This window comes from Magnolia sinica, chromosome 7 (assembly GCF_029962835.1).
Source record: "Magnolia sinica isolate HGM2019 chromosome 7, MsV1, whole genome shotgun sequence".
Taxonomy (NCBI): Eukaryota; Viridiplantae; Streptophyta; class Magnoliopsida; order Magnoliales; family Magnoliaceae; genus Magnolia; species Magnolia sinica.
The window spans coordinates 88,918,564-88,945,241 of NC_080579.1; the positions used below are offsets into that span (position 1 = coordinate 88,918,564).

Below are 26,678 nucleotides of genomic sequence, written 5' to 3' on the forward strand. Positions count from 1 at the left end.
ATTAGGGTTAAGAAGAATGACAATATACATAAGTGCAGGTTCTATTTTCTAATCTTGTATAGAAGTGTGTGTGTGTGTGTAAGTATGATTAGGGTTAGGTAGGACGTAGACAGCTTAACAGCTTATGAATTTTGAAAAAAAAAACTAGGGTTTTTGGTGCAAGTTGTTCAATCTTTTGTAATCTTTTTTTTAAAACATATAGTAGATTGATCATTGCTTTGTGCCATTGTTTTTTCCTGCAATGGTTTTTCACGTAAAATCTCGTATGTTCTTCATATTTGTTTGAATTTTTTTGTTTCTATTACTTATTAGATTTAATCCAAGGTTACTTCCGTACTCGACAAGGACCACATATGATGATTTGCTAAATCTTGGACATGGGAATTGTCTTCACAGGAGTTTTCTTGGTTTAGGAAAGCCTATAATTAATGGTTAGAAATGAAATGGATTTTTACATATATAATACTTTCTATTGTTTGTATCATAATAAGAAATTATATAAATCCAATAAATTATTACCAGTTGTTTAGGTGGGAATAAATAGAGATAAATGAGATGAATTAGGAGTAAATTGAGATAAATGGTTTCAAGGTTTGTTTGAATTGACTAAATTTATAGAAATAAAATTAATTAGGAGTAAATAAGCTTGTAAATGAAATCTTCTCTTGCATGAAAGATTGAGGGATCATTTAGATGGGAGTAAATTGAGATAAATGGGTGGAATTGAGAGCAAAATGAGGTAAATGGTATTGGAGGTGTGTTTGGATGGGAGTTAATGCACAAGAGAGGATTTGGAAGTAAATGGAGGGCGAAATCCCTTTGTGAGTTTTCTTGAAGAGTAGCAAGGTGCCGCTATGCATACATTCACGGTACACATGTCCCATTAATGATACTACAAAACATTCTAAATATCAGCCATATCACTGAAATCATACTAAAAGAATTATCCAAGCCATCCAAAGGATTACTATCTAAATGAACTGTTAAAATAGGTTAGCAAGTTATTTGTTTTTTATTCTTTTGTTCGTTGTCTACCCTAAGCTTGAAATTTCATTATTTTTGGCTAAAGTATATATTTCAATAGGCTTATTAAAATCATTTTATTAAATATTGTATATGTACGCTAAGTTGAGATATTAAAGCCGATGTCGCATATCACATATATTCATGTGAATATATTAAAATTTTCAAATACATTTCAATTCCTTCCATTCATTCTCATCCAAAAAGAATCAAATGATTTCAAATGCATATTTATTTACTCCCCATCCTAGCACAACTGTTTAAGTCATTACCTTCCAAAACTAGTTTTTCATTTATTTCCATTTACAAGCTTCCAATTGAGCCGTCAAAGTAAGTGAAGTGAAATATTTTTTGGAACGCTCTCGAAGACTCTCACAAGTAGACAAAGGTGTCACAGGGAACACATCCATCGTAATAATTCAATTATTGACTCCATCACTAAAATCAGACCAATGAAGTGATCCAAACCGTTCAAATGTTGGTCATGTAAATCTAAATGAACATTTTAAAACTGGTGTCAAATTGCCTGTTTTTCATCTCCATGTTTGTGGCCCACTTGAGGTACATAATTTCCTCTTTTCTTTTGTTAAAATATATATTTAAATAAGTTTATTATAATCATTCCGTTAAATATCATATGCGCACACTATTTTAAGATATTAAAATTAATTTCTCATATCATATTACAGTGAATATATTAATGTCATTAAAAAAGCTAATTGATTGGCATTTCGTTTCTTTTATAGTAACCTAAGCAACTATTAAAATTATTTTTCATAATTTTATAAGTAATTTTATTTTTCATAGAGGTTTTCCATATTCATATTTTGGATTCTTTCTGGCCTAATATGCATTAGAGATCCATCTCTCTTTTTATATGGTCAAACACTGCATTTATAGCCCTTGATTAGATATGTACAGACCAGCTAACCCACATGACATTTGCCTACAATCCCCAGCGGTAATAAGTTCCCGCTGTCGGAAGTTAGGTGGGACCCACCATGATGTTTGTGATAGATCCACCTTGTCCATCCATTTATTTCAGCTTATGTTAGACCATAAACCTAAAAATGAGGCAAATCCAAAAGTCAAGTGAACCACAAAACAAGATAAAAATGGGGAGGAAAATGCCTGCCGTTGAAACCTTTCAGGGGTCCACCAAGATGTTTATGTCCGTCCAAAGCGTTCATACAAAACCCACAACATGCAGGTGGACCCCACTCCATGACACCCATCACAGGGCACAGATCGTGTCTGATGCTTTCATCAAACGTGGATTAATGGAGGAATCATCAGTACATTACAGCATATCACAGAATTATCAGCGCAGATCATGGCCTATGGTGATCTAACGGTGACTGTCCCCCAAATCACTATGGCCTATATGATGACTGGCCGGCCTAATTTTTGCATCGTTGTTCTCCATGCTGATCTTTTGGACGAGTTGGATGTTGTTTATAGTTGACACGTGGACACTCATGCGGTCGTTGGATGGTAAGTTATCACCCAACTAGTTGGATGTGAGACTGCGCTTGCCTGGGCCTGGCAAGATTCAAGCCCACCTCCGGAAAGATATGGGCCTTGGAATGTCTTCAAGACCCTTGATAAATGGGCCCAGATGGGCTCAGCCAATGTCCTGAATTTCCAATATAGTTCATTTCAAGACCCCATCTTTCTCTCCTATGGCCCATTCAGATCTGGGCCCCACCGTAACTTTTGTACGTCGAAAATCGATGTGGCGTCCCCATGTGAAGATCTCATCCTGTTCATGCACTTACAATAGCATGTGGGCTCTTGAGCATGGTTAAAAGACTCGGTGACTCAGATCGAACTCGTTTGGCCCTCACCTGAGTCGAGTCACAACTCACCTGACTCTAGTCCAAATCAACTGACTCACCTGATTTGGTGGTGATTGGGGTGTAAAATCCGACCTGTCGAGTCTTTGATGCTCGTCCACATTAACATACTTGAAGTGGCCCATTTTAATCCTTGAAATGAACAGCCCAAAATGGATAATGGACCTCATTATCGATCATCATACGCGTCCATCCCAATGAAAACCTGTTGTAATGGTCAGGAGATCCCACATAGCCAGCCAGAAATGCGTCTATTTCTGCCACTTAATCACAATTACCGACCCCTTTTGCCCTCATTAGCGAATATGATGTGGAGGGTGTGTACTGCAGGGGCATTTTCACGCCAGACTCGAGTGGGGTTGCTTGTGGGATGCAGGGGCACACCCAAGGTGAGTGGCCCGTGCGAGGCAGGCCCCACCTGTGAAATAGGAAAATTGCATATAACATTCAAAAAGATCGCTTATGTTCCGAATTGCATTGCTGCAATGGGACACTTCACCAATCCAATTAATCAATCTGGACTGTTCATTAGGGGGGCCATACCATTTCACAGACAACCTCTAAAAAATCACAATGACTAAACTACTATAACCATCTGATCAACAACCATGAAATGGCCACTTAAAATAATTTAACTAAAAATGGTCCAGTCAGAAATTTATACACATCTGTTTGTTTGGACCCATCATGGGCCATTTATGGGTCTAAAGAATCACTATAACAGGCAATCATAACCATCCCATCCATATATCCGAAAACCGATGGTCAGATTTGACCACCTAATCAGTGTATTTTTATAAGTTAGCCCATGAAAGAAATAACAAATAAACACAAATGAACAACCCAAACTGCTCAATTGGACTTTCCAACCATCTTGCCATGACAGAAATTTGGAGCCAAGATCCTCAACAGGGATGATAGGTATTGGACTAAAAATCACAATTCAATTCAATAGTGCATCCAAACATACCCATGGCTAACTCACTAGTTGAAAACTCATTATATTTAGGCCCGTTTGGATCGTAAGTTGCTTAAGATTTACTTATGCCACAAGTAACTTATCTTAGTTTCTACTTATTAAGAACACAAGTATGTTTGGTAAACAACATACTTACCAGCTTCTCCTCTCTTTTGCCTCTCTTCCGCAATTTATGAAAAGTAGAAAGTTTTAAAAAAATTAACTGAAGTGATTAAGTACTTTTCAAGTAAAAAAAAGTTACCTATAACTAATCATAAACCAAACTTACTTATCTGAAATAAGTTACTTATCTACTGCTGCAAGTACAAAAAGTAACTTATTTGGTGGTATCCAAACGGGCCCTTAATGATATGGTATTAAACATGGCCTGTATCTAGATATGTTCTCTTAGTCACCTCATTGGCTTTGAAATTCAGAGCCGAATGCTTACATCCTTCACACATTCTCTGAAATGGACAGTGGATGATCATATATACACCAAATAAAAAAGACCCAATCAGCAAACTAGTGATCTAATTTAAGCTGTGTTTGGATACACCATTTAATTGAATTGCAATAATTACTTTGATATAAATCACTTTAGTTCACACCAATGGAATGATTTTCAAATTCACAATTATGTGACTATCAAGTTGGGGGCTTGAAAGGTTTGTAATGGGCCACTTCCCCATCATGAATTACTAACCAAGGAAATTACAATTTGGTCATTCATACTGTAATTCAATTCAATGGTGCATCCAAACGCAGCCTTGAATAAGTTTCCCATTCAATTCCGCTACAAAAAGAAGCAAAACGCGAATCATGCAAAGCGACTTTACCGAAGATGGCCCACTAAATACAATTTTATTTTTCAGAAATTCTTTTATTGCAAGCATACATAACAAAGATGCCCAAACGCATGGCAAGGGGCGAGCTCTTATTAGCCTTCTCATGCAGTTCTTCACACAAAGGACCTTTAAAAACTGAAGAGAGCAGAGACCAGGAACAGCTACAAAAATCAAGAAAGACCAAGAACTCTTCCAGTGGCAGTGTCAATGTCGATGTCATAGAAGCAAGGCCGTGTCGGGAGACCGGGCATTGTACTCATCGTCCCAACAAGCGGGTATATGAATCCAGCTCCAATACTGGCCCTGACATCTCTAATTGGCAAGACAAATCCAGCGGGTGCTCCCTTTTGAGATGGAACATGCGAAAATGAATACTGAGTTTTCGCCATGCAGATGGGTAGGCCGGAAAAACCTTGTTTGCTGTACATCTCGATCTGCTTCTCAGCCTTCAATGAAGTAAAATCCAAGCCAGCAGAATCAGCAATATTGCGAAATCAAAGAACATAAGTAAAGAAGAGAACCCTTGGTTAAGAACAATGTATAAAACTCAAAAACTGAGTCTGACTCGGTAAGGGACAAGTCTGAATGACTTGAAACTTGGTCAGATACCCGATCAATATCTTTAGGTGGCGTTTGGGCACATGATGTAACCAAATTAAGATTTCGATCTAATTGAGACTTGGCAGGACCCATGATACCATATCAGATCCACTTGTCACCACAAAATCATGAAATTCAAGAACTCCAAAAGGGAGATCTTGCATCAAGAAAGCTCTGATGTGGTGGATGTGGGTCCCACCAAACTCGATTCTCCGAATCGTGATTTAACTAATCCAAATGTAGGCTTGAGGTTATAAGAAGATCAGGTTGCCCCGCTGACTTTCCCAATTTAAGATTGAGTCACAAACGACTCGACTCAGTCACTTTACTAAGTACACAATCCAATCCTTCCAACAATATCCTAGAAGACGGTACTACAAAATGTACCCAAGTCGACAAAAGCATTTTTGGGAGTAAGCATTACCTGTTCTGAGTACTCGACACCACTAGCACCATAGGACTTTGCGATTGCTTCAATCTTCTCTTTGATGCTGATGTCTAAAGGATATAAAAATTTCATTGGCTGTGTCTGATTCTCACATGCTTTCTGAACTGCAATACCAAGATCGACCTGGAGATTATCACAAAGACTACAGTAAAAAAGAATCCATCTCGAGTATTGCTCATCATTTACCTTTGATATAAATTCATGCATAAGGGTTACAAACAAAGAGCTGGACCAAAGGGCCTGACATGTTGAATGTCTATATGGTTGTGTTAATATTAAAAGATGTATACTATTAGCGTCAGTATACATTAGGGGTCAGAATGGGCCAGGCAGCCAAACCCTGTATGGCCAGGGCTTGGGACCCTAAACTTGGCCCAAGGGCCGGACCCGGTCCAAGCATTAAGCGGGCCACCATTACACGAAAAGTATGGGTTATTTAGAAGACACTTGTGACTGGTTGACATACACCATACATGTGTAGTATGGTTTTTTTACTCAGGGACTCTTCCCAACTCCTTCAGGTTCGACTGGAGTAGAGACTGACCTGAGTCGGGGATAAATCAGCCCAACATGCCTGAGTTGGGGCTGAATCAGAGGTTCTCGTGGTACCAACCATACTGGTCCTGACTCCTGACCAAGCCTGGGTCGGTTTAGACAAGTCAGGTATTAATCGGACAAGTCAGGAATCCATGTGATCCAAACTGCTTATATGATGGGACTCATCCTAGATGGAAGATACCTTAAAAAATCTTAGATTGGAGCACTTCAAACCTTTAATCATTTAAATTTTTTCCTCACAGGGCCGGCCTGGCTAGGTAGGGCCAGAGCCAAGGCTTAGGGGACTAGGGCTGGCTTAGGGCCGACCCCAGCCTAGCCCATTGACCTCCTTAATATGTACAAAGGTAACAAAGGAAATTACCTATGCTGACAAGCATATAAAGAAGTACTTGTGTCTAAAATAATAACAATGAAACAATTAAAGAAGTATATACGATGTTGTCCTAATTTGCATGCCGATAATGAGGCTCAAAATGACAAACTATCACATGATTAAATGCTCAATTGATCTGAATTGCAATAATTCAATTTGATAAAGAGGAAATGACCACAGAGGGGCAGTAGAATTTCATCCGTAGAGAGGAACTACCCATCCAATTGAAATTATGACAGTTAAATCCAACTTTAAATGAAATGAATGCAACTGCAATCATGGATTTGGCTGTCATTGTCAAGAGGGAGTGCACATATAGTGAACTATGTTAATGTGTTATGAATTGGGGAAATTTTACTTACTGCGCCCTTTCCTCCATGTGCATGAAGAGTACAGACGACTGCATCGAAAGCACCAGCAGCCAATGCTGCATTTCTCACCGCATTCAGCTCAGCCTCGGAATCAGTTGAGAACATATTCACCGCTACTACAACGTTCACTCCATAAACCTTTGTATTAGAAATATGCTTGGCCAAATTCACACAGCCGGCTTCCACAAGCGCAACGTTTTCAGATAAGTATGCGTGGTCCAGAGGCTTTCCAGCAACCACCTCGGGCCCTCCCCCATGCATTTTCAAAGCTCTTATCGTCGCCACAATAACAGCGCATTGCGGCGTTAAACCACTATATCTGCATTTTATATTCATGAACTTCTCCGTGCCAATATCAGCACCAAAACCTGCTTCTGTGACAACAAACCCACCGGGTCCCACTAGCTTCAGCGCGATCTTATCGGCCACGATGGAAGAATTCCCATGAGCGATATTAGCAAATGGACCTGCATGAACAAGGACGGGAGTTCCCTCAAGAGTCTGCATCAGAGTGGGGTTAATGGCATCTTTCATAAGGACAGTTAGAGCACCTCCAATGCCAAGATCATCTGCCGTTACCGGGTCACCAGCCCTGCTATTTCCTATCACCATTTTGCCAAGCCGCTCTCTCATGTCTGGAAGAGAAGTCGTAAGGGCTAAAACTGCCATGATCTCACTAGCAACCGATATGTCAAATCCCGTCTCTCTTACCATGCCTTTTTCTTCGGGACCTTGCCCAACCGTAATTTTCCTCAGGAAACGGTCGTTGACATCCATTACTCTTCTCCATGTAATGGAATCTGGGTTGATATCCAGCCTGGCAAACTTCTTTACTTCTTCGGGTGCTAGTTCGTCAGGGTTGGTTTTCGAGATCCCAAGTTTCTTGAGGCGTCTGAGCATGACATTGGCAAAGCTCCGCTTGCCTTCTTTGTTGGGTGGGCACAGTCTGTTGAAGAGAGCCTTGTCTGATTGGGACGCCTCATGGAAAATCCGTGTATCAATGGCAGCAGCCAAAAGGTTGTTTGCGGCTGTGATTGCATGGATATCGCCTGTTAGATGGAGATTGAATTCGTCCATTGGGATCACTTGACTGTAACCACCACCCGCGGCGCCTCCTTTGATTCCAAATGTCGGTCCTTGAGAAGGTTGGCGAAGGCAGGTGACAACCTGATCATTTGTATCAGATGGTCAGATGCACAACAATTAGATATTAAACCCAAGGAAATCAACATCGAATATTTTTCTAAGACAAACTATAGCTATATAACCAGTCAATGAGCAAAAAAATTGCATAAAAGACTTTTCAGTAGTTCTAGCTTTTGTGGAGTCATTTGAACCTTTAAGCTATACTTAATCTACACTATATATAACACGAGTAGCTTATAGACATTTTTGCCCCATAATTAGTCATGGGGAGGGAAAAGCCTTCGTTTTTTCAACAGTGTAGCCCTTCAACCTGAGGGCATTTTTGTCCTTTCAACTCCTTGAGAGTAGCCACTTCTTCTCTTCTCTATGTGTAGCCCACACGGAAAATGTAGCATTAGGAAGCCTGTGCCACAAAGGCTTTGTGGGGCCCACTGTGATGAATCTGCAACATCCCCACCGTATATCTGTTGTGCAGGCTCATGTTAGGATGTCAGTTCAAAAGCTAGGCAGATCTAAAGCTCAAGTGAGTCACAGCACCAGGAAAAGCGAGCATGGGTCACCCACAGTCGAAACCCCTCTTCTCTCTCTGCGCATAGCCCACATGAGTGTAGCCACACCCTTTCCCTCAGTCTCTCTCTTCGTTTTTTCTCTCCACGTGTGTTGACGTGCCATACCTCTAGTCTTGATAAAATCTAATGGCTTGAAGATAAGGATTTTGTGATTAAGCTCAGGATTTATGAATTCAAATACTCATCACCCATGGAGTCAAGGCATTTTAAAGAAGTAATAGAAAAGATTGGGTTGATTACAATTAGAATGACATTCAAGTTACAATCATAAAGCAATTGGGTTGAGCGCATAGCCCAATTGGATGGCAGTCCGTGTCACAACCATGAAGTTGCTGGTTCAATCACATCTTACATCACAAAAAGAAAAAAGTTGCCATCATAAGTTAATACATCAATCAGCGGCATTGCATGGATTGAGCCACAGGTACAATTCCCCTCGGTAGGCAAATAACAAGGTTTAAGTTTAAATTTATATTATCATTAACAATACGATGGTAATTTCTTAAAAGAATTTTTTTTACACAAATACCTTTATGGATCTTGTTCCAACTCTACTCTTTTCGGACTTCCAATAAAATTTTATTCCCGATCACCAAAAAAAAGAGTAATTTGTAGTGTCAGTTCTGCAATAAGAACCAATCTTACATTGCCATCTACGCAAAGCCCAACTATGATACTGTTTGCCAAGTTCTCCAAAACTGTGGTGTACCATGAACCACATCCCTGCTACACAGTTTTATATTTACCATGGACCTAGTGCACTCAATTCTTCAAATAGGTACACATCTTTGTGTGTCAGTTGTGTCTGGCTTGCATGCTATCGAGTAAAGAACTTGTCATAGCATACCACAAAAAATGGTTTAAATATAAGTTCCGGAGTGCAACTTGAACAGAAATGGAAACCGTTACAACTTACGATTCATTCAGCTTTACCCTAGGTTAACAATAAAAAATGGTTTATAAAACGGATCTAGAGTGCAATTTGCACAAAAATGGAAACCGTTGCCATTTGTTCTGACTCCATCACACATACTTGTTGAGGAGGGGGAGACTTGCTTTGTTCTCGGCTGAAACTGAGTCGACTTGGTTTAGGCTGATATTTAAAACCATGGCATTGGCCCACATTAGAGAGTGTCTGTTCTCGACTTCTTGTTTTTGCATCATTAGCTAAGGATGATAAACTCAACCGTTTTTCTTGAACTCAAACTTAGAGCACTAATCCTGCCCTTGCAGAACTTTCAAATTGGTTTACCGATTTGGAGATTGGAAAACAGACCAAAAATACACATTTTAAGGAATCTTCACAATAGACAACCAGATTTTATATCAAAAACAACGAAGCTGAGTTTCCTTTTTGATACAAATACAGAAGTTCCCTGTTTGGTACCTAATCTGTACACGTGGGGTCCATGTCTAGTTTATCCAATCCATTGATCTGATGATACCCATCATGGATGAACCATCCCACAAAAATCTAATTCATTTGATCAACTCTTACCTTTCCATTGTTGGTATACAAATACATGGATAAGAAAAAATGCACCAATAGTCCACATTCAATGGAGAAAAGGCAAAAAATTGATGGTTAGTATCTCCCAGTTTGGGAGGATTTTTTTTTTAGCACGGTTCATCCTTGATTGGTGACACCAGATCAGTGGCTTAGATAAAGCAACAACAGGCCCCACACGAATAAATTAGGTACCAAAAAGGGAAGTTCCTTATTCATATTGAATAGGAAACTCGACCTCCACAAACATTAATGTGTTTGCAAGAGAATAATCGAGAACCACTTTCAAGGACCACGATCAGCATTAATTATAGAATGACTGTTTTATGCTAACTTATGAAATTTGAAATTCAAAATTCAGATCACGCCATGAACAGCCCTCTCCAATAGTTCAATTCATTCAAAATTCACCGGTTTTTTTTTTTTTTTTTTTTGTCAATCAAAATAAACCATTTACATAAAGCTACTGGTGTCCCGGGCCAGTTGAAATCAAGATAAGACAACCAAATCAGGGACACAAACAAGATAACAAACAACAAAATAACAGCATAGCTAATGAATAGCAGGTTTCCTTCATTACAGAAGACCATATGCTGAAGTTAAAACCAATGTTATTATAATGCATGCATGAACACGGTTATCACCATACCATGCATGAGGTAAACATAAGATGAGAAAATTCATTCTCATGGGCCAGTTTGTGGATAGGCCACAAGCCTGAAAAATACAGTGAGATAATCCTAGGTGATTACTATTGAAAATTTTAGGTGCCGAATTCAGACCATTGGTCATATTTTGATCAACTTTGTGTTGATGTTCATCTGCAGACCACTGATTTTAGATGGCTACCATAGTCCAACCACTTTTCTTTTGTGGCATTGCCTACCCGCCCCACCTAATCAATGGCCTTGATCACCTTACCCATGTACCAAGAGCACTTCAAAGCTTAGTGAAGCGCCAAAGAGTATGCATTATTTTCATATTAAAATTTCTCAAAAGAGTCTGAAATTCGACCAAAGGTCTGTAAGATGAAACTTACTTGCCTCACACAACCTTAAAAGCAACACACATGCCAACCTGGCATGTCTTTCTAACATCTAAGTAGCTTGTAAGGTGTCTCCCACCATAAAGATGACCATATGCAAAAGCATCCCATTGTGCTTGTCAGGGGATCACCCCTATATGAAAAGACCAGTCAGTTAAAAGAAACGTGCGCATGGTCAACACTCAATATACACGTGTAGCCAACTGATGAATAGACCAGCCCATTTTTAAGTCAGCTTCATGGAGCGGGCCACATTGTGTACCTGCTCAGATGTCCCACATATGCCAGGTTGACACCTTTGATCTGTGTAAAGGTGCATGTGCAGAGTGTTTCTTATGTAGCTAGCAGAACTATGAGATATATCAGAAACATAAAGAAATATACAACTCTTCTACCAAAAATGCATCATGAGTAACCAAAGGACTAGCTACCCAAAACGAGAATGCCAGGTTGTGCACCTACTCAAATGTCACACATATGCCAGGTTGACACCCATGATGTGTGTAAAGGTGCATGTGGAGAGTGTTTCTTATACGGCTAGCAGACCTCTAAGATATATCAGAAACAGGAAGAAATATACAAACTCTTCTACCACAAATGAATCATGATTAACCAAAGACCTGGCTACCCAAAACGAGAATGCCAAAACAACAATAACGTCAAATCCTTCTAAGAAAGGTTTCAATAGAAGGTGCCATTAGAAAAATGTTTTTATTCATTCATGGTAGGAAAAGGGGAAAAAGGTGCGAATGGAAGAAAAAGGGGAAAGTTGAAGAGCTCCCCTCTCTTAGCCTCTTACTTACAATAAAACTCGACTACAAAGAGATGAGCATAATTGGCAACAAAAGATTAGAAGACAAGAGACAAGAACAAAGAATTAAAGACACCATACACAATGTGTCACTTCCAATAATCTCCCTCAAGCTGGAGCACAAATATTACAGATACCCAGCTTGCCCAAGATATTTCTAATTCCATGCCAACTAGAAACCTTCATGAAGATGTCTTCCAATTGATTCTCTGTCAGACGAATGGCGTAGTCAACAATTTGTCTATTACTTTTTCTCAAACCAACCTAGTTCAACATGTTTGGCCCACTCATGAAAGACCTACTAGTTTGCAATGTGTACGGCATCTTGATTGTCGCAATGAAGGGGAATTGAAGTCCTAGGCATCAACACCCATTTCAAGGAGAAGAAACTTTAGCAATATGAGCCCATAACTTGTATTTGCCATTGCCCAGTACTCAGCTTCTGCACCTGATCGAGCAAGTACAGTACAAGGGATTCTGCAGGTCTTGCACCTAGCATGCTTGAATCAGTAAGGAGATCAAGAATGTACTTCCTTTGAGACATGAATATCCCTTGTTTAGATCTTATTTTAAACAGCATCCCTTGCTTAGATCTTATAACTTCAATCCAAGAAAATATATCAAGGGTACAAGAACCTCTATGTTAAGCATGTTTCTCATATATGATTTGACATTTAGAATCTACTCATCATTGTTCCTTGTCAACACTATGCCGTCAACACAAACGATTATGCAGTAATAGTGCCATTATTCCTTTAGTAAACACTGAGTGGTCAGGTGTTCTCTGTGGGTGTCCAAATTGAGATAAGGAATGCTGAATTTTTCAAACCATGCTATGGGAGACTTCTTCAGCACATAAATAGCCTTTTTCAACTTGCAAACTTTACCACTCTCCCTCTCATGACAAAAACCAGAAGGGACATAAAATCCCTCCTAAAGATCATCATGGAGAAATGCGTTCTTGAAGATCATCATGGAGAAATACAATCTTTACGTGGAGCTGATGAAAAGGTTACTTCTGATTAGCAACAACAGAGAAAAGAACCTAATTTAGTTGGTGGCTATGTCTATATAGGGGTCTTCCTGTACAGTGTTCTCTTCCTTGGTTGATATATATTTTTGCTTTCTTTAAGGGTTTGGGATGATGCAAACCTTACCAATCTGGAGTTCTGTTATGTATGGCGATTTCTCTTGGTTTTCTCTGAAACCTATCAGTGGGGTTCACAAGTTAGGTCAAACTCCGGTTATGCAATTATCAATAGATCTCGCATATTATCTCTTATTTCGATCATAACTTCACGCCCGCATATTGGAATGAGTTGAAATTAGGCTCATTGGAAAGATCTTTTGAAGGGCTACAATATGGACATATGGGTTGACGAATTTGAATTCTGAAACACGAGAAATTAGAACTCTAGATTGGAGCAGCATTGGTCCTTGTATGCGAAAAAGATCTTTTGCATCCAAGGCCCATTTTTTTGGTCACATCCCTGGAACATGAAAAAACTTTTTTTTTCCATGCCCAGGGAATTTTCCCAAAAAAATTGGTGGGGGGCTCTAACTATGGTCAATCCAGGTCCCACACCTACTCTGATGAACTTGGAGGTCCTATTTCTTAAGTTTTGGATTATATTTTGGGTTAAAAAGTTTCGGACTTAGTCTTGAGCTTGAGGATCGATTGGGCTTAGGTTTGGCTTGAGCATGGGTTTGGCCTTCTAAGCATAGCCAAAATTCTACAAACTTTTCACCTTGATCCAATGCAAGACTCTCTCCATGATGAATGGGTTAATTAGCCTAAGCACACTATTGAGTGGGGTGTTTACACATTGGCAAGATGTTCTAAATGCCCTCCCAAAAAATTGCCGAAAACTATAATGGGTTGGTTATTGTAATCTCGTTCTCTTTTTTTTTGTGGTGGATGCATGGTCCCACCGTATTTGGTGGCCAAACTTTTTTTAACGACAAAATAATAGAAACTTTATTAAGCCAAAAGCAAGTGAACCAAGTTCCCAATAAAGAGACACTTATTAGCCTCATTCCTGAAAAGGTTAAACAAAATGTTTAGGCTGCAAACAGGGGCCCTGATTTCATCGAACACAAAAACCAAATCCCATAGGTCATCTCCTGCTTTCTTAGCGCAATCAATTACCTAACAATATTCACCTTTGACAGTAACTTCCCCAGAAAACTTTGAACTGAAAATGCAAAAGAACTCTTAAAGAGAGTACCTTTTGCACATTTTTGGGGGCAGGGGTCTAAAAAAGCCATTTTGCACATCATGAAACTTTTTCCCTCCCTTTCCTCCTAGGAATATACGGTTGAGAGGGTTGAACTTTTATTCTATTTAATGGTTGAAAAATGATGTAGTTTGGCTCCTTCCTAGAAGGTGGAACACATATTCATGAGAAATCAACATCTTAAATAGACTCTTCTTAGTTGGTCATGATGATAGAATTTTTTATGGTATTTATATTATTGGAATCTTTTCTTCTTCATAGTATAGGTGAACTAAGTTTCATACAACCATAATAATATTCAAATCATTATTCATCAAATCCAAACCATAAGTAAATCATCCAACCGTGATACAATTGACTTTAAACTTTAAATTAAACTTTATAACTATAAATTCTCCATCTTCTTTCACTACAAATTCCTCCCATCACTCATTATCTTAATTCTATAGAATTTCTATCAAAAAAGACTAAGAACAAATTCTAATGAATGTAGCTGTCTAAGTATTCTTCATCTCCAGCTCATCTCTTATCCGGTAAATGTGTAATTGTTGTTGATTTGGTGAGCTAAAATCCCAGTGGAATCATATCCACCATGAGTTTGATACGGACTCGATAGAGGCAAGTAAAACATAACTTAATGCAAATAAAAAAAAGTAGGAAGGATATTATGAATTCAAAGTAGACACGATAAGCACAGGTAAAACGAATAGCAATATGCAACATCTAGGGAGGCTTTTCAAGTGTCTTGTCTAATAAAATAATCTGAAAGCAGTGAAATGCACCCAAAAAAGACATTAGTGGAAGTTCTAATGGCAACATATAGTGGCCCCATATGTGCATGTACCGTGGGCTCAACCCTCATAACATCAGCCGTTGATGTGCTGTGATTAGCTGATTGTGCCCATGGCTGGTGGTGGCCAGTTGGTCTTTGAATGGCCCAAATATCACAGTCGAGTCTAAAAATCAGGCAGGTTCGCCTATTTAGTAAGCAGGTGTTTGGTTGTTGGATTCTATATTTCTCGGTTTAGTAATTTCCTAATTTATTTTTTAATGTTTGACAATTTTTTCGTTAATTTTTACATTCTCATGAATTTTATTCCCCACTTTTCTCGCAAACAGCTTTTCCGAATGATAAATGAAAAACCTGGGGAATTTAAACCAAAATTTTAGACTTAACAGTTTGCTCAAGAAACCCGATGTATCAACCAAATCAAATTTAATCATTTCTCAAAAAAATAAAAATAATAAAAATAATAAATGCTGCCCACTCTAACATTTCCTAGGAAACATAAAAATCAGTTAATGAATCCCTCAACAACCAAACAAGCCCATAGTGCTTTTATATAGAAGTAAGCCAGCTTCATTTTTTTTATCAGCCTACGTCTACGATTAGGGCTCACTGAACCTGCTTGGTCCTAGTTATAGACATTTCTAACTGACACATTGCTTTCCCCCAAGTACTTGGTTTTCACAATCTAGAATTTCTGCCAAGGCTGACCTCTCATGGATTTTTATTTTTATTTTTTTTGGCAAAGGTAACGAACTTTTATGAAAGGAGACAAAAGAAAACAGCAAAACAGATAGCAGGCAGAGGCGGCAACTTGGCTACATCCCAAGAAAAAGAAAATTACATCCCTTAACTTAAGACTTGAAAGACCGGAAGCTCAATCAATCACGAGAAGGCTTGCCCTCTGGGAGGTTTGCTCCATCGACTTCAAGTCGTTAGTGAAGCACCTCGAATTTATTTCCTCCCAAACTGCCCACCAAACTGCCAAAAGAGACAAACAACCTCCAAAGCATCTTCTTTGTCTTTCCGAAACAAGCACCATGCCAAGCATAGAGGAGGTTATCCAGTCTGCAGGAAGGTCGTAAAAACCTGAAATCGATTCAAAATAACTGCCGAAACAGAGCTCGCAAAAGAGCAGTGTATGAAAAGGTGGTTGATCATCTCCTCATCACGCATGCATAGAAGGCAAATGTTCAGAAGGATCATTGATCTTTTCCGAAGGTTATCAATTGTTAGGATCTTTTTTCTTCCAACCAACCACCCGAAAGCAGCAATTTTGAGAAGCGCATTGTAGTGCATAGAAACAGTGATTCAATTCTTCCCACTGTGTTTCATTGAAGCAAATATTCTTCAATAGACATTTCTCCGTGTTGTATGTTTGTAATTTCACAATAAAAATGGTAGCCATGAGCCATGTCATCACCTAGGAATATGTCCTGGCAACCGTATACTATATTTCTTTTGCAATTTTCAAAAATAATAATTCACAGCATGGAATGGAAGGGCCATGACATCACTATCAAATAATCACATCCCCAATCGTTGTAAGATGGATCATTTTCAGGCGGCTCCTTTTTGCTCCCAGCATACAGCTTAGAAGATTGGGCCCATTCCAAGTAATTCCCTACTGTCAAGTTCAACATTGGCAATCACTAAACAATGAGGATCATGACAACTACTGCCGATTAGGATGTCTTCTGATCGTCTCTTGTGGTGTTGTCCACCATTAAAAAAATAATAACCATTAATTTCCACCAGAAAAATATACCATCAGCTTTGACATGAATTAATGAACCTAGGATATACTGAGAAATTTGGGTCCACCAGAGCAACAGCAACCTGCCAATAGAAGTTTCACACAATCTGGTCAGGTAGGAGGATATGAACAGGTGAGATTTGCAAGATGATTTTGGTCTGTCAAAAATTTGCTCTTGCAAATGGAATGGGCAGGCTGCAAACAACAAGCAATGGTTTGATGAGTTCAGTGCCAAATCTAGTCATCAGAAAATATACTCAAAACAACAAGGTGCCAAAAAAAGGCTCAAAACGACAAGTTCAATAGCAAATCCGACCACTGGAAACTATATCGAATCTAAGAAGACACCTGCAGGTCACATTGAGGCTAGCCGGTCAGGGTGGTAGGCCCTATGGAGCCTGCTGATCAGGTTATTGGCGTTGTGGGGCCCACTGCTGCCTGCAGGTGGAACCTACAACTTGCTGAAAAGAAATAGAAAAGGAAGAAAAGAGAGAAGGACAAGGAGAACAAGAAAGGATGAAGAAGGGAAGGAGGAGGAGCTGATCAGATTCCCCTTGCATCCCACTCAGATATCATGTTTTTATTCATGGTAGGAAAAGGGAAAATGGAGAAAAGTGAGAATGGGAAGAAAAGGGGCCATATGGATTTAAGTAGCAGGTTTGGAGTGTAACTCGCCTTGGTAATGACTCCCCTTAACTCAGTTCAGTCCCATATCAGTTCAGTGACTCGTTTCGTTTGGGGACCAAAACCGACCGCGTCATATTGGATGATTTTTCAAACCATGCCTCTTCCTTAGCCTCTTATTTATAATAAAGCTCAACTACAAAGAGATCAGTACAGTTGGTTACAAAAGATGAGAATACAAGTGACTATGTACACTGTGTGTCATTTCCAACAAGAATAATGCTTTTATAACTGGGAAGAAAAAAAAAACAATGATATTACTGCAGGAATAAACAAAAATCCATATAGAGATATTCATAAACAGAACCTTTTTATCGAGAAAAGCACCCAAGGCTTGACAGAGACCAACAGTAGTAGTAGACTTCCCTTCTCCAAGTGGGGTTGGAGTAATCCCACCAACCACAACATAATATCCATCTCCAGACCCTTTAAGCTCATCGATCACAGATAGAAGAACCTAGTAACCAATACCAATGTCACAAAATTATTAATAGGAAAAAAAAACACTGCTCTTCCAACCAAACAACAAATCAAAGATAAAAGCAATTATAAACCAATACACTTATCACCAAACTATCACAAAAATACAGATCTTCCAACCAAATTAAAATTCACAGAAAAAGCACCAATAACATTCTAATCAATAAAGAGCACCTTAAAACCACTACCGACGTGACCAAACTACCCATAAATATATATATATAACAAAAAACAATTCTTTTATTTTTAAACCAAATAAAAAAAATATCACAGATAAATACAACAACAATGCAGCAACCATAACACCATATGAATTCTGGACCATTCCTCCATACGCCAAAAAACCCACTGTTCAGGTGATCATAACCATTGAGTGGAGGCTTTTGCCCATTAAAAGTCAACCATTGATTGGTCTTTTTCCTAGCCATCCATTCATAATCGTCAAAAGTCCGGCAATTAGTGGCCTACGCTGCCTGCCCAGCATGATTTTCATGGTACATACCATCCACCACAGGGCCAAAAAAATCAAGGGTTCAGATCTTATGCATATTTACTAAGACAATAATAATATCATTAGATCCTCTATCGAAAACAACAACCAGAATCCCAAGTTACCAAACTATCGAAAAACATATAGTTTCTCTTCTAACCAAAGTAAAGATAGATAGAGAGAGCACCTATATCACAAACTATCTAAAAGGATAGCTCTTTCAACACCAAATTGAGATAGAGTGAGAGAGAGATGATTGGAATGGGTTTCTTTAATTACATAAAATCCAATGCACATTTCACAAACTATCGAAGAAGTAACTCAGCCCAAACAAGATCGAGAGAGAGAGAGAGAGATGACATATGATTTTTCCTTAATTAAATAAATCAAATACCCATATCACCAAAACTTTCAACATGATTAGTCTTTCAGCCAAGTATAGAGAAAGAGAGAGATGAAATGGCTTCTCTCGAGTTAGATAAAATCAAACACCCATAACACCAAACCATCCAAAGAAAAAATCAGTTCTTTTTAGCTAAATCAATAGAGAGAGAGAGAGAGAGAGAGAGAGAGAGAGAGAGAGAGATGAGAAATGGGTTTTCTTTGATTACTTGAAAACAATATCCATAACACCAGAAAATTCAAAAAAGAAGAAGAAGAAGAAGAAGCTTCTCTAATCAAATCGAGAGAGAGGAAGAGAGAGGAGAAATGGGTATCGTTGGATTACCTTGGCCTTGTATTTGCCATAAAGATCGTAGTGTTTGGGGCTGAGATTAAGATCTTTTGCAATCTCCGAGATGTGGAATGGCTCCACTGAGTTCGCAATGTCTATATCAGCTGGAACTGGAGACACCACCTCCAATCTCCTCAGAGTCTTCGAACTCGCCATTACCTTTCTCGTTCAATCTTCCTCCTCTACAATCTATTCTCTTCGATCTTTCAATCTCTGATTCTTCCTTTCTGAAATTTTCAAAAAAGAAAAAGAAAAAAAATCGAAATTTATCGGAAAGAAAAGTAGCAGACCTCATGTCCTCTCCTTATCTCTGCACAATCAAAGTGCGATGTACCGGAATCGCGTACGTACGACACCTGTTTTACGCAGCGCCAATAACACCCATGCTGTGGGGGTCGGGGTCAGCATGTTGTATTAGTAAAACCGGGGCTTTCGGTCAATGTACCACAGATATCCTAAAATAGCCTAAAAACCCACTGCTCCAGACAAAACTTTTTTTTCGGACCATTTTGCTCGGAATTGAACACGAGTTGAGCTAGTTCAATAAACTCATTTGAATCGACTGCGTTATATATATATATATATATAGACACACACACATGTACATGTTTGTTCTTAGGTTACGTTGGGTTACGTTAGGGTTGGGTTATGCCGGGTTGGGTCAGGGTTAGGTTGGGTCAAGGTTGGGTTGTGTTGGGATTGCGTTGGGTTGTGTTGAGTTGAGCCAGGATTGACTTGGGTCGGGGTCAAGGTTGGGTCAAGGTTGAGTTGTGTCAGGATTGGATTGGGCTGTGTTGAGTTGGGTCAGAGTCGAGTTGGGCCAGGGTCAAGGTTGGGTTGTGTTGAGTTGGGTGGTCAGGATAGGGTTGGAGGTTGGGTTGGGTCAAGGTCAGGGTCAGGGTCGAGTTGGGTCAGAGTCAATGTTGGGTTGTGTTGGATTGGGTCAGGGTTGAATTACTTGAGCTTCAGTCTTGATTACTTGAATTTAAATTCTAAAGTTACATGAATTTGAATCTTTATTTCTTGAATTCTAGACTTACTTAAATTTCAATCTTGATTACTTGAACTACCTTAAATTGGTAAATTCTAGACTTATATAGACTTATAATTGATTACATGAATTTAATTTATGCTTATTTTAAATATTCAACTACAAATTATATATTAAATATATGAATTGTAATTGTATACTTTAAATAAATTTAGAGCGACCCCACTTGACATATGAATTTAATAATTTATCTAACCGCTTAAGAATTTATATACAATAAATTATATTTAAATCAGTTATTGGTTTGATATTCTTTATGTGTGTGTGTGTGTTTGAATTCTTAAATTGTATAAGTTAAGCAATTTGGTAATATATCATGTACCTAATATTGTTTGTATAATTTATATAGAGTTTTAAATTCGGTGCATCAACCCAATTTATTATTTGAATATATGGTTCTCAACCGATTAACTACCTCTCCTTTATGAATAACAGATAATGGTGATGACACTCAAAAAGTAGAAAATTTTTACATATATTTGGATACTTATGGGGAGATGCTGCCGAATTTTTAACTCGCGTATAAATTGTGTGAGTAGAGTACGTAATATATTACTAAATGGAATAAAATGTGAATTTGAATTTTAGACATATCTTAAGCATTTTTTCTTATTTTCATATTTAAATATGGCTAGTATTGAAGTCTCTGCTATCCTTGGTATTGGTGCATCTATCACATCTCTTATAGTTGTTGATGTTCAACGAGATGAGGAAAACTGAAATTCACTTATGTCTAATTAAAGGGAATAAAAGGTCAACAATTTTGGATGATCTTAAACAGGCTGAGGTAAAAGAGGGTGTGAACCATGTTATCAAGGTTAGATGTAAGTATTGCATGTCAATATTCGCAAAGTATTATGAGGGATCAACTTTACATTATCATAGACACGGTATTAATTGTGCTAAGAACTCCAAAATCTTACGTTTAGGCCAACAATTGCTCTCATTTGCCTCATCTGGAAGAAGTAACACACGAGCTGCTCTCATCACTCATAATTTTGAAAAAGACAAACTGAAAAAGTGATTTGTAAGAATAGTTATTGTTGAAAATAAATTATTTCGATTTATACAGAGTAGAGTTTTTAACAAATACAACAGATACTTAAATTCCAAAACTGAAAAGTGCTCGCAAGTCATGGTGAAAAGAAAATGCATGAAGGTATATATGAATGACAAGACAAAAATGAAAGCTCTTTTTATCATCTATCTCAATCGCACATATAAGTCTTACTTTAGACTTGTAGATGATTTCCAACCAAAAGAAAAGGTACATGTCACTAATTGCACACTATGTAGATGCATATTGGAATCTACGTAAGACCATTTTCAACTTTCCTCATCTGGAGGAAGTGACACGCAAGCTGATATTGTCACTCATAATTTTGAAAAAGATAAAGTGAAAAAGTGATTTGTAAGAATAGTTATTATTGAGGATAAATCATTTAGATTTATACAAAGCAAAGCTTTTAGCGAATATGACAGATACTTAAATCCTAAATTTGGAAATTGCTCGCAGGTCATAATGAAAAGAGAATGCATGAAGGTGTATATCAATGAGAAGACAAAAGTGAAAGCTCTTTTTGTCATTTGTTTCAATCTCACATATAAGTCATACTTCAGACTTATGGACGACATCCAACAAAAAAAAGGTACATATCACTAACTGCACACTATGTGGATGGATATTGGAATCTACGTAAGACCATTTTCAACTTTCGTCACCTTAACGCCCCCCCCCTCCAAAAAAAAAATCGATTTGGTTATTTCAAACTGCATATACAATTATCTTCAAGAATAGAGCATCGAAAATATAATATCTTTAATCGCATTAGATAATGCATGTACAAATGATGTTATGATTTCTTCTTTGCGGAGCCAATTCAAGACAGTAGGAAATTTTTATTTTGGAGAAAATGTTTTTCAACTAAAATGTTGTGCTCACATTCTGAATTTGATTGTGCAAGAGGGGCTAAAAATAATTGAGAGCATAGCGAGTATGAAATATATAAGGGGATCATCATCAAGACTTATTATCTGTAATGATATACTCCAACGTTTGAATGTTGGATTACAAAAATATTAAAGTTAGATGTGTGTGTTTGTTGGAATTCAACATATGAAATGTTGGATGAGCCAGTCAAGTTGAAACTTGTATTTTCGAAATTTGCAGTTTGTGACAAAGCATATGCTTAATTACCTAATGAAGAGTATTTGAGAAAAGTTAAAGATATTCGTAGTTTTTTTTGAATTTACTATGATTTCACGAAGTTATTTTACAGAAATAAATATCTAACGGTAAATCTGTTTCTTACAAAGCTTTGGAAAATTAAAGATACTCTTCAAAGAAGTATCGCGACAGGTCCGGATTATATTCATAATGTGGCACTAAGTATGCAAGTAAAATTTGAAAAGTACTGGAGTAAACGTCATATGTTAATGGCTTTAAGTGTTCTTGATCCTCACTACAAAATAATCTTAGTTAATTATATTTATAAAAAGATTTATTTGTTTGACAAGACAATAGTTGAAACATCTAGTGCCCATATGGCAGTTGAAAAATTGTACTGTTCTTATGTGGTTAATTATACCATAGGCCATGACACACGACTTATGCATGAATGTTGTGTATCCAATAATAAGTCCAATGCCAATACATGCACATACTATTAGAGATGACGAAGATATTTTGGCGTATATGATAAGCTGCAGTCAAATGCCCAAAACTTCAATTACCAATGTATATAAGAGAAGATAATAAAATTTACAACTGAGGTCCAAGAACCAGTTCTCAAAGATTTAAATGAGCACCTAAGGATGGTGGATGTTGATTTGGAGTCGAGATTTCCAAATGCCCCTCCAACAGTTGATGCAGCCAGCCCTGGCCCTTCAGCCAATGTATCGAATCATGATCTATGGCTTAACAGGTGAGACATGCCAACTTTCTATCTATTTGGTAATGAAGATAACTTCTCAAGCCCTTCAGCTAATATACCAAATCATGAACCATGACCCAAAAGTTTTGAGGGGTCATCTTTTAGATTATTGGATAATGATTCCTACCTAGACATTTTCAAACTATCAACCGATGTACCGATATATCATCTAAGATTCGAGAGTTTTGAGGGGCCATCTTTCAGGTCGTTGGACAATCATGACTTTTTAGGCATACTTACTCCATGAAGAAATTCACTAATACTTTTTTCTAAGGGTAGATGGTTATTCAGAGCCAACTTTCAAAGAGTCGATTATAAATATGATCTAAATATGCCACTCTCATCATCCAATATACATGAGAACGAAGTTGTATTGAATTATGCGGAGTTTTTGAATTTTCCAAACTTTCTCGATATAAAGGGATAAGAATCATATTAAAGATGCACTTAGTAAATTTGCCATGCGATCCAACTTTCAATGTAAGGTGGTAAAATCAAATAAGAAGATATGCACAATTAAATGCATTGTAGAAAGTTATGATTGGAGGGTGCATGTATCGAAACTGGACATATCTTATGTTTTCAAAATAAAGACATAAGATTCGAACACACATGTATATAGGCTGCCAAGGTGATAGCTTATCGACACAACTTCAGTGGCGATATCAGGTGGTGATGTAACATCCCAAATTTTCATGACTAGAGTTTATACTCGTGTCCGAGAAAACCGGGTGTTAATAATTAAATGAATTGGATGCTTTAAAAATCGCACCTTTTTTTTTCATTTAGATCACATCCATTTACATTTATGAAGGTAACCATTTACGAGAATAAAATCGACTATATTTATTATTTCATTTAAAGTAAAAGAGTTCAATAAATCACCAAATGCCCTCTCAGTGGGAACTTATTACATTATCGAGTTCACAACGGATATATAAAACTAAATCATAAAACTATCTTCTTATTCATTCGGTATAATCTTCCATAAGGAGATGGTCCTCTCGATCTTCAATCTGTACATCACCTGCATCATTTGTGCGATTGGAGAGAGTCAATGTCTATAACGCCCCGAAATTCAAGGGCCGAGTAGGAACTCGACTCCCGAATTCCTGGGTGTCATGTATGCCCTAACTAGCCTCGTATGCAATTGTATATAAAGTATCCTATAGGTGATGGAGAATTAAACCAAGCATAGAGTAACAATATATCATTCGAAAATGTTAAGTACTGCTATCATGTAAATATCCAAACATAAATCCAAAATATCCAAAATAATATCTAAACAGGGATCTAGTCCCATCCATACATATAACCCAAAATGACTAGGGCCCTAGCCCAATCCCGCGATCTCCAAACTCAAACTAGGAAGACTCGTCGAAGGTCTGGAAGTACGCTCGCTCCTCCTCGTCGTCCACACCGGCATCCTCCAGTGCATCCTGCTCCATTGTGCCTGCATTTATAACAGGTTCTGGTTGGTGTTTTAAAACACAGTGGTACCATTAACAGTAAGTTATACGAATTATCAAACACAAGAGTAAATTTAGTGGAAAGCATACATTCATAGAATCCTAGATACTCTGATTAATGCAATGTATGATTTAATGAAATGATGCATGCCTCTCACCACAGCACTCCCTTTTGCGACACCATCTAACATTCGCGAACTAATACTCCCACAAGCGACCACGACTGTCAGATCGCAAAAGTAACTAATGCATGTAGTGCACATATTAGCTGAATTGATTAGTTAGGTTCATTCATCCAGTAGGTTGAAGAAACCGAGATTCCCCGATGGAACATTGCCCTAATATGATCGCGTGGCTCAAATGGTTATGGTCGTATGGCTCTCGCGATCCTTAGCCCTTGTGGGTTCGTCATTCCCATAACTTTCAAGCTCATACAAAAATAATTAGGAATTTAAAGTCCTGCTTGCGGTCACTATAGGGAGGTCGTCACCCCAGCATAGGCCGACAGCTCGGGCATAGTGTCTCACACCACCATCCTCGGCTCACGAGTCCATGGTACTCACTGGTCACTACGGGGAGGCTCGCCACCCCAACGTAAGCCGATAGTACGGGCATAGTGTCTCACACCACCATCCCCTGCTCATGAGTCTTGTGTGTCGTAAATCATGATTATTAGTAGCCGCAAGGGTTACGAGGTGTCTCGGGTTCCAGTAGGCGTGTACAATCGTGGTTAACATACAAGGATGACCAACCAGTGGACTAATCTGCCCCCACGAGACGAACCACGAACTGCACGTCTTGAGAACAACGTCTCGTGTAGTCCATCTACGGCCGACACTTTGCGGTTCAACTAGTCGGGCCAAACTTGCCCGTGGGCTAACGCAACGGAAAGGTTGCCCAAACGGAGTTTCGGTTGGTTGGCCGATCCATAAAGGGGCGTTTGTGCAAGTACATAGCATGCTTTCAACAATTTTCGAGAGCCAATCCAACAAACAAACAACATATTCTAAATTCTGACAATGTGGACAGCAATGCACTAGACCCCATGACATAATCGCATGTGACAAAATCGATCCTACGAGATTAACCACAATGAGGATCAAGTTCAAACAATATTTCAACAGTTCAACAAATTGGACAGTCATGCGCCCAATTCACATCAATTCAATTTACTGTACCAACATATAACATGAAAATCATCAAAGCAAAATCTAAAATACGAATCAGCAATAATCTTATGACATACAAATCAGCAACCAACATGTGACATACAACCAATAATCAACATGTAACGTACAAATTAGCCACATTTGGGGAATTGTACTCAAATTTCTCTAAATTTGACTGACAGGTCAGCAACCTACACATCAAGAGATCCTCGGGACCTAATTCCCTTTCCCATTTTTTGGGAAAAATCCTACGCATATGTCCTAAATCAAGTAACATTTAAAATTCAGTAACATGCATTCACATGTATCACCCAAATCCACCATGATTCACACTAGGCACGATAATCGACCACCTAAAGGTAATGGTCCGCACCTATTGTCGATTGGAAGTCATTGAAGTCGCTCTAGCGTCGTCGGGTCCATAAACTTGACGTGTTGGAACCCTCCGTCACTTGAATTTCGTGGTAAGGCACATGCATGTGGTTTATAGCTAGGGGGAGATGGATGAGAGTTCAGATTTTACCTTGGATTGGACGTAGCTCAACCGTATGGCGATCGGGTCGGGATTTCTAGGAATGTGGAGGTGTATGTGTGGGGAATTTCAGTCCCCAAGCACCACAGGCACCCACACATACTCTCTCCCTCTCTTTCTCTCTCCTCTCTCTCTCTCTTTCTCTCTTTCCTCTCTCCATCTCTCAGCTACTAAAATTTCAATGGGAGTGAGGGAGAGGGTTTATGGGTTTTATACCCTGAAATTAAAACATTTGGCCTTGGGT

General features: G+C 38.4%; 1 protein-coding gene and 1 long non-coding RNA gene across 3 annotated transcripts; both read right to left on the minus strand.

The window, feature by feature from the left end:
* Nucleotides 1-4,660: 4,660 nt before the first annotated feature.
* Nucleotides 4,661-19,572, minus strand: LOC131251646 (formate--tetrahydrofolate ligase). 2 transcript variants are annotated; one of them, XM_058252499.1, is made up of 5 exons: nucleotides 19,275-19,572; nucleotides 17,885-18,034; nucleotides 7,027-8,202; nucleotides 5,710-5,856; nucleotides 4,661-5,131 (listed from the first exon to the last, which is right to left on the minus strand). In XM_058252499.1, the coding sequence occupies exons 1-5, from the start codon at nucleotides 19,434-19,436 to the stop codon at nucleotides 4,856-4,858; spliced, it is 1,911 nt and encodes a 636-aa protein (XP_058108482.1). In that variant the 5' UTR covers nucleotides 19,437-19,572; the 3' UTR covers nucleotides 4,661-4,855. The 2 variants fall into 2 exon arrangements, with proteins under 2 accessions (XP_058108482.1, XP_058108483.1); XM_058252500.1 differs by lacking the exon at nucleotides 7,027-8,202 and having other exon boundaries at nucleotides 19,275-19,570.
* On the minus strand, nucleotides 15,859-17,877 carry LOC131251647 (uncharacterized). Its single transcript, XR_009174008.1, has 2 exons — nucleotides 16,906-17,877; nucleotides 15,859-16,205 (listed from the first exon to the last, which is right to left on the minus strand). It is a non-coding gene; the product is annotated as an uncharacterized LOC131251647 (long non-coding RNA).
* Nucleotides 19,573-26,678: the final 7,106 nt, after the last annotated feature.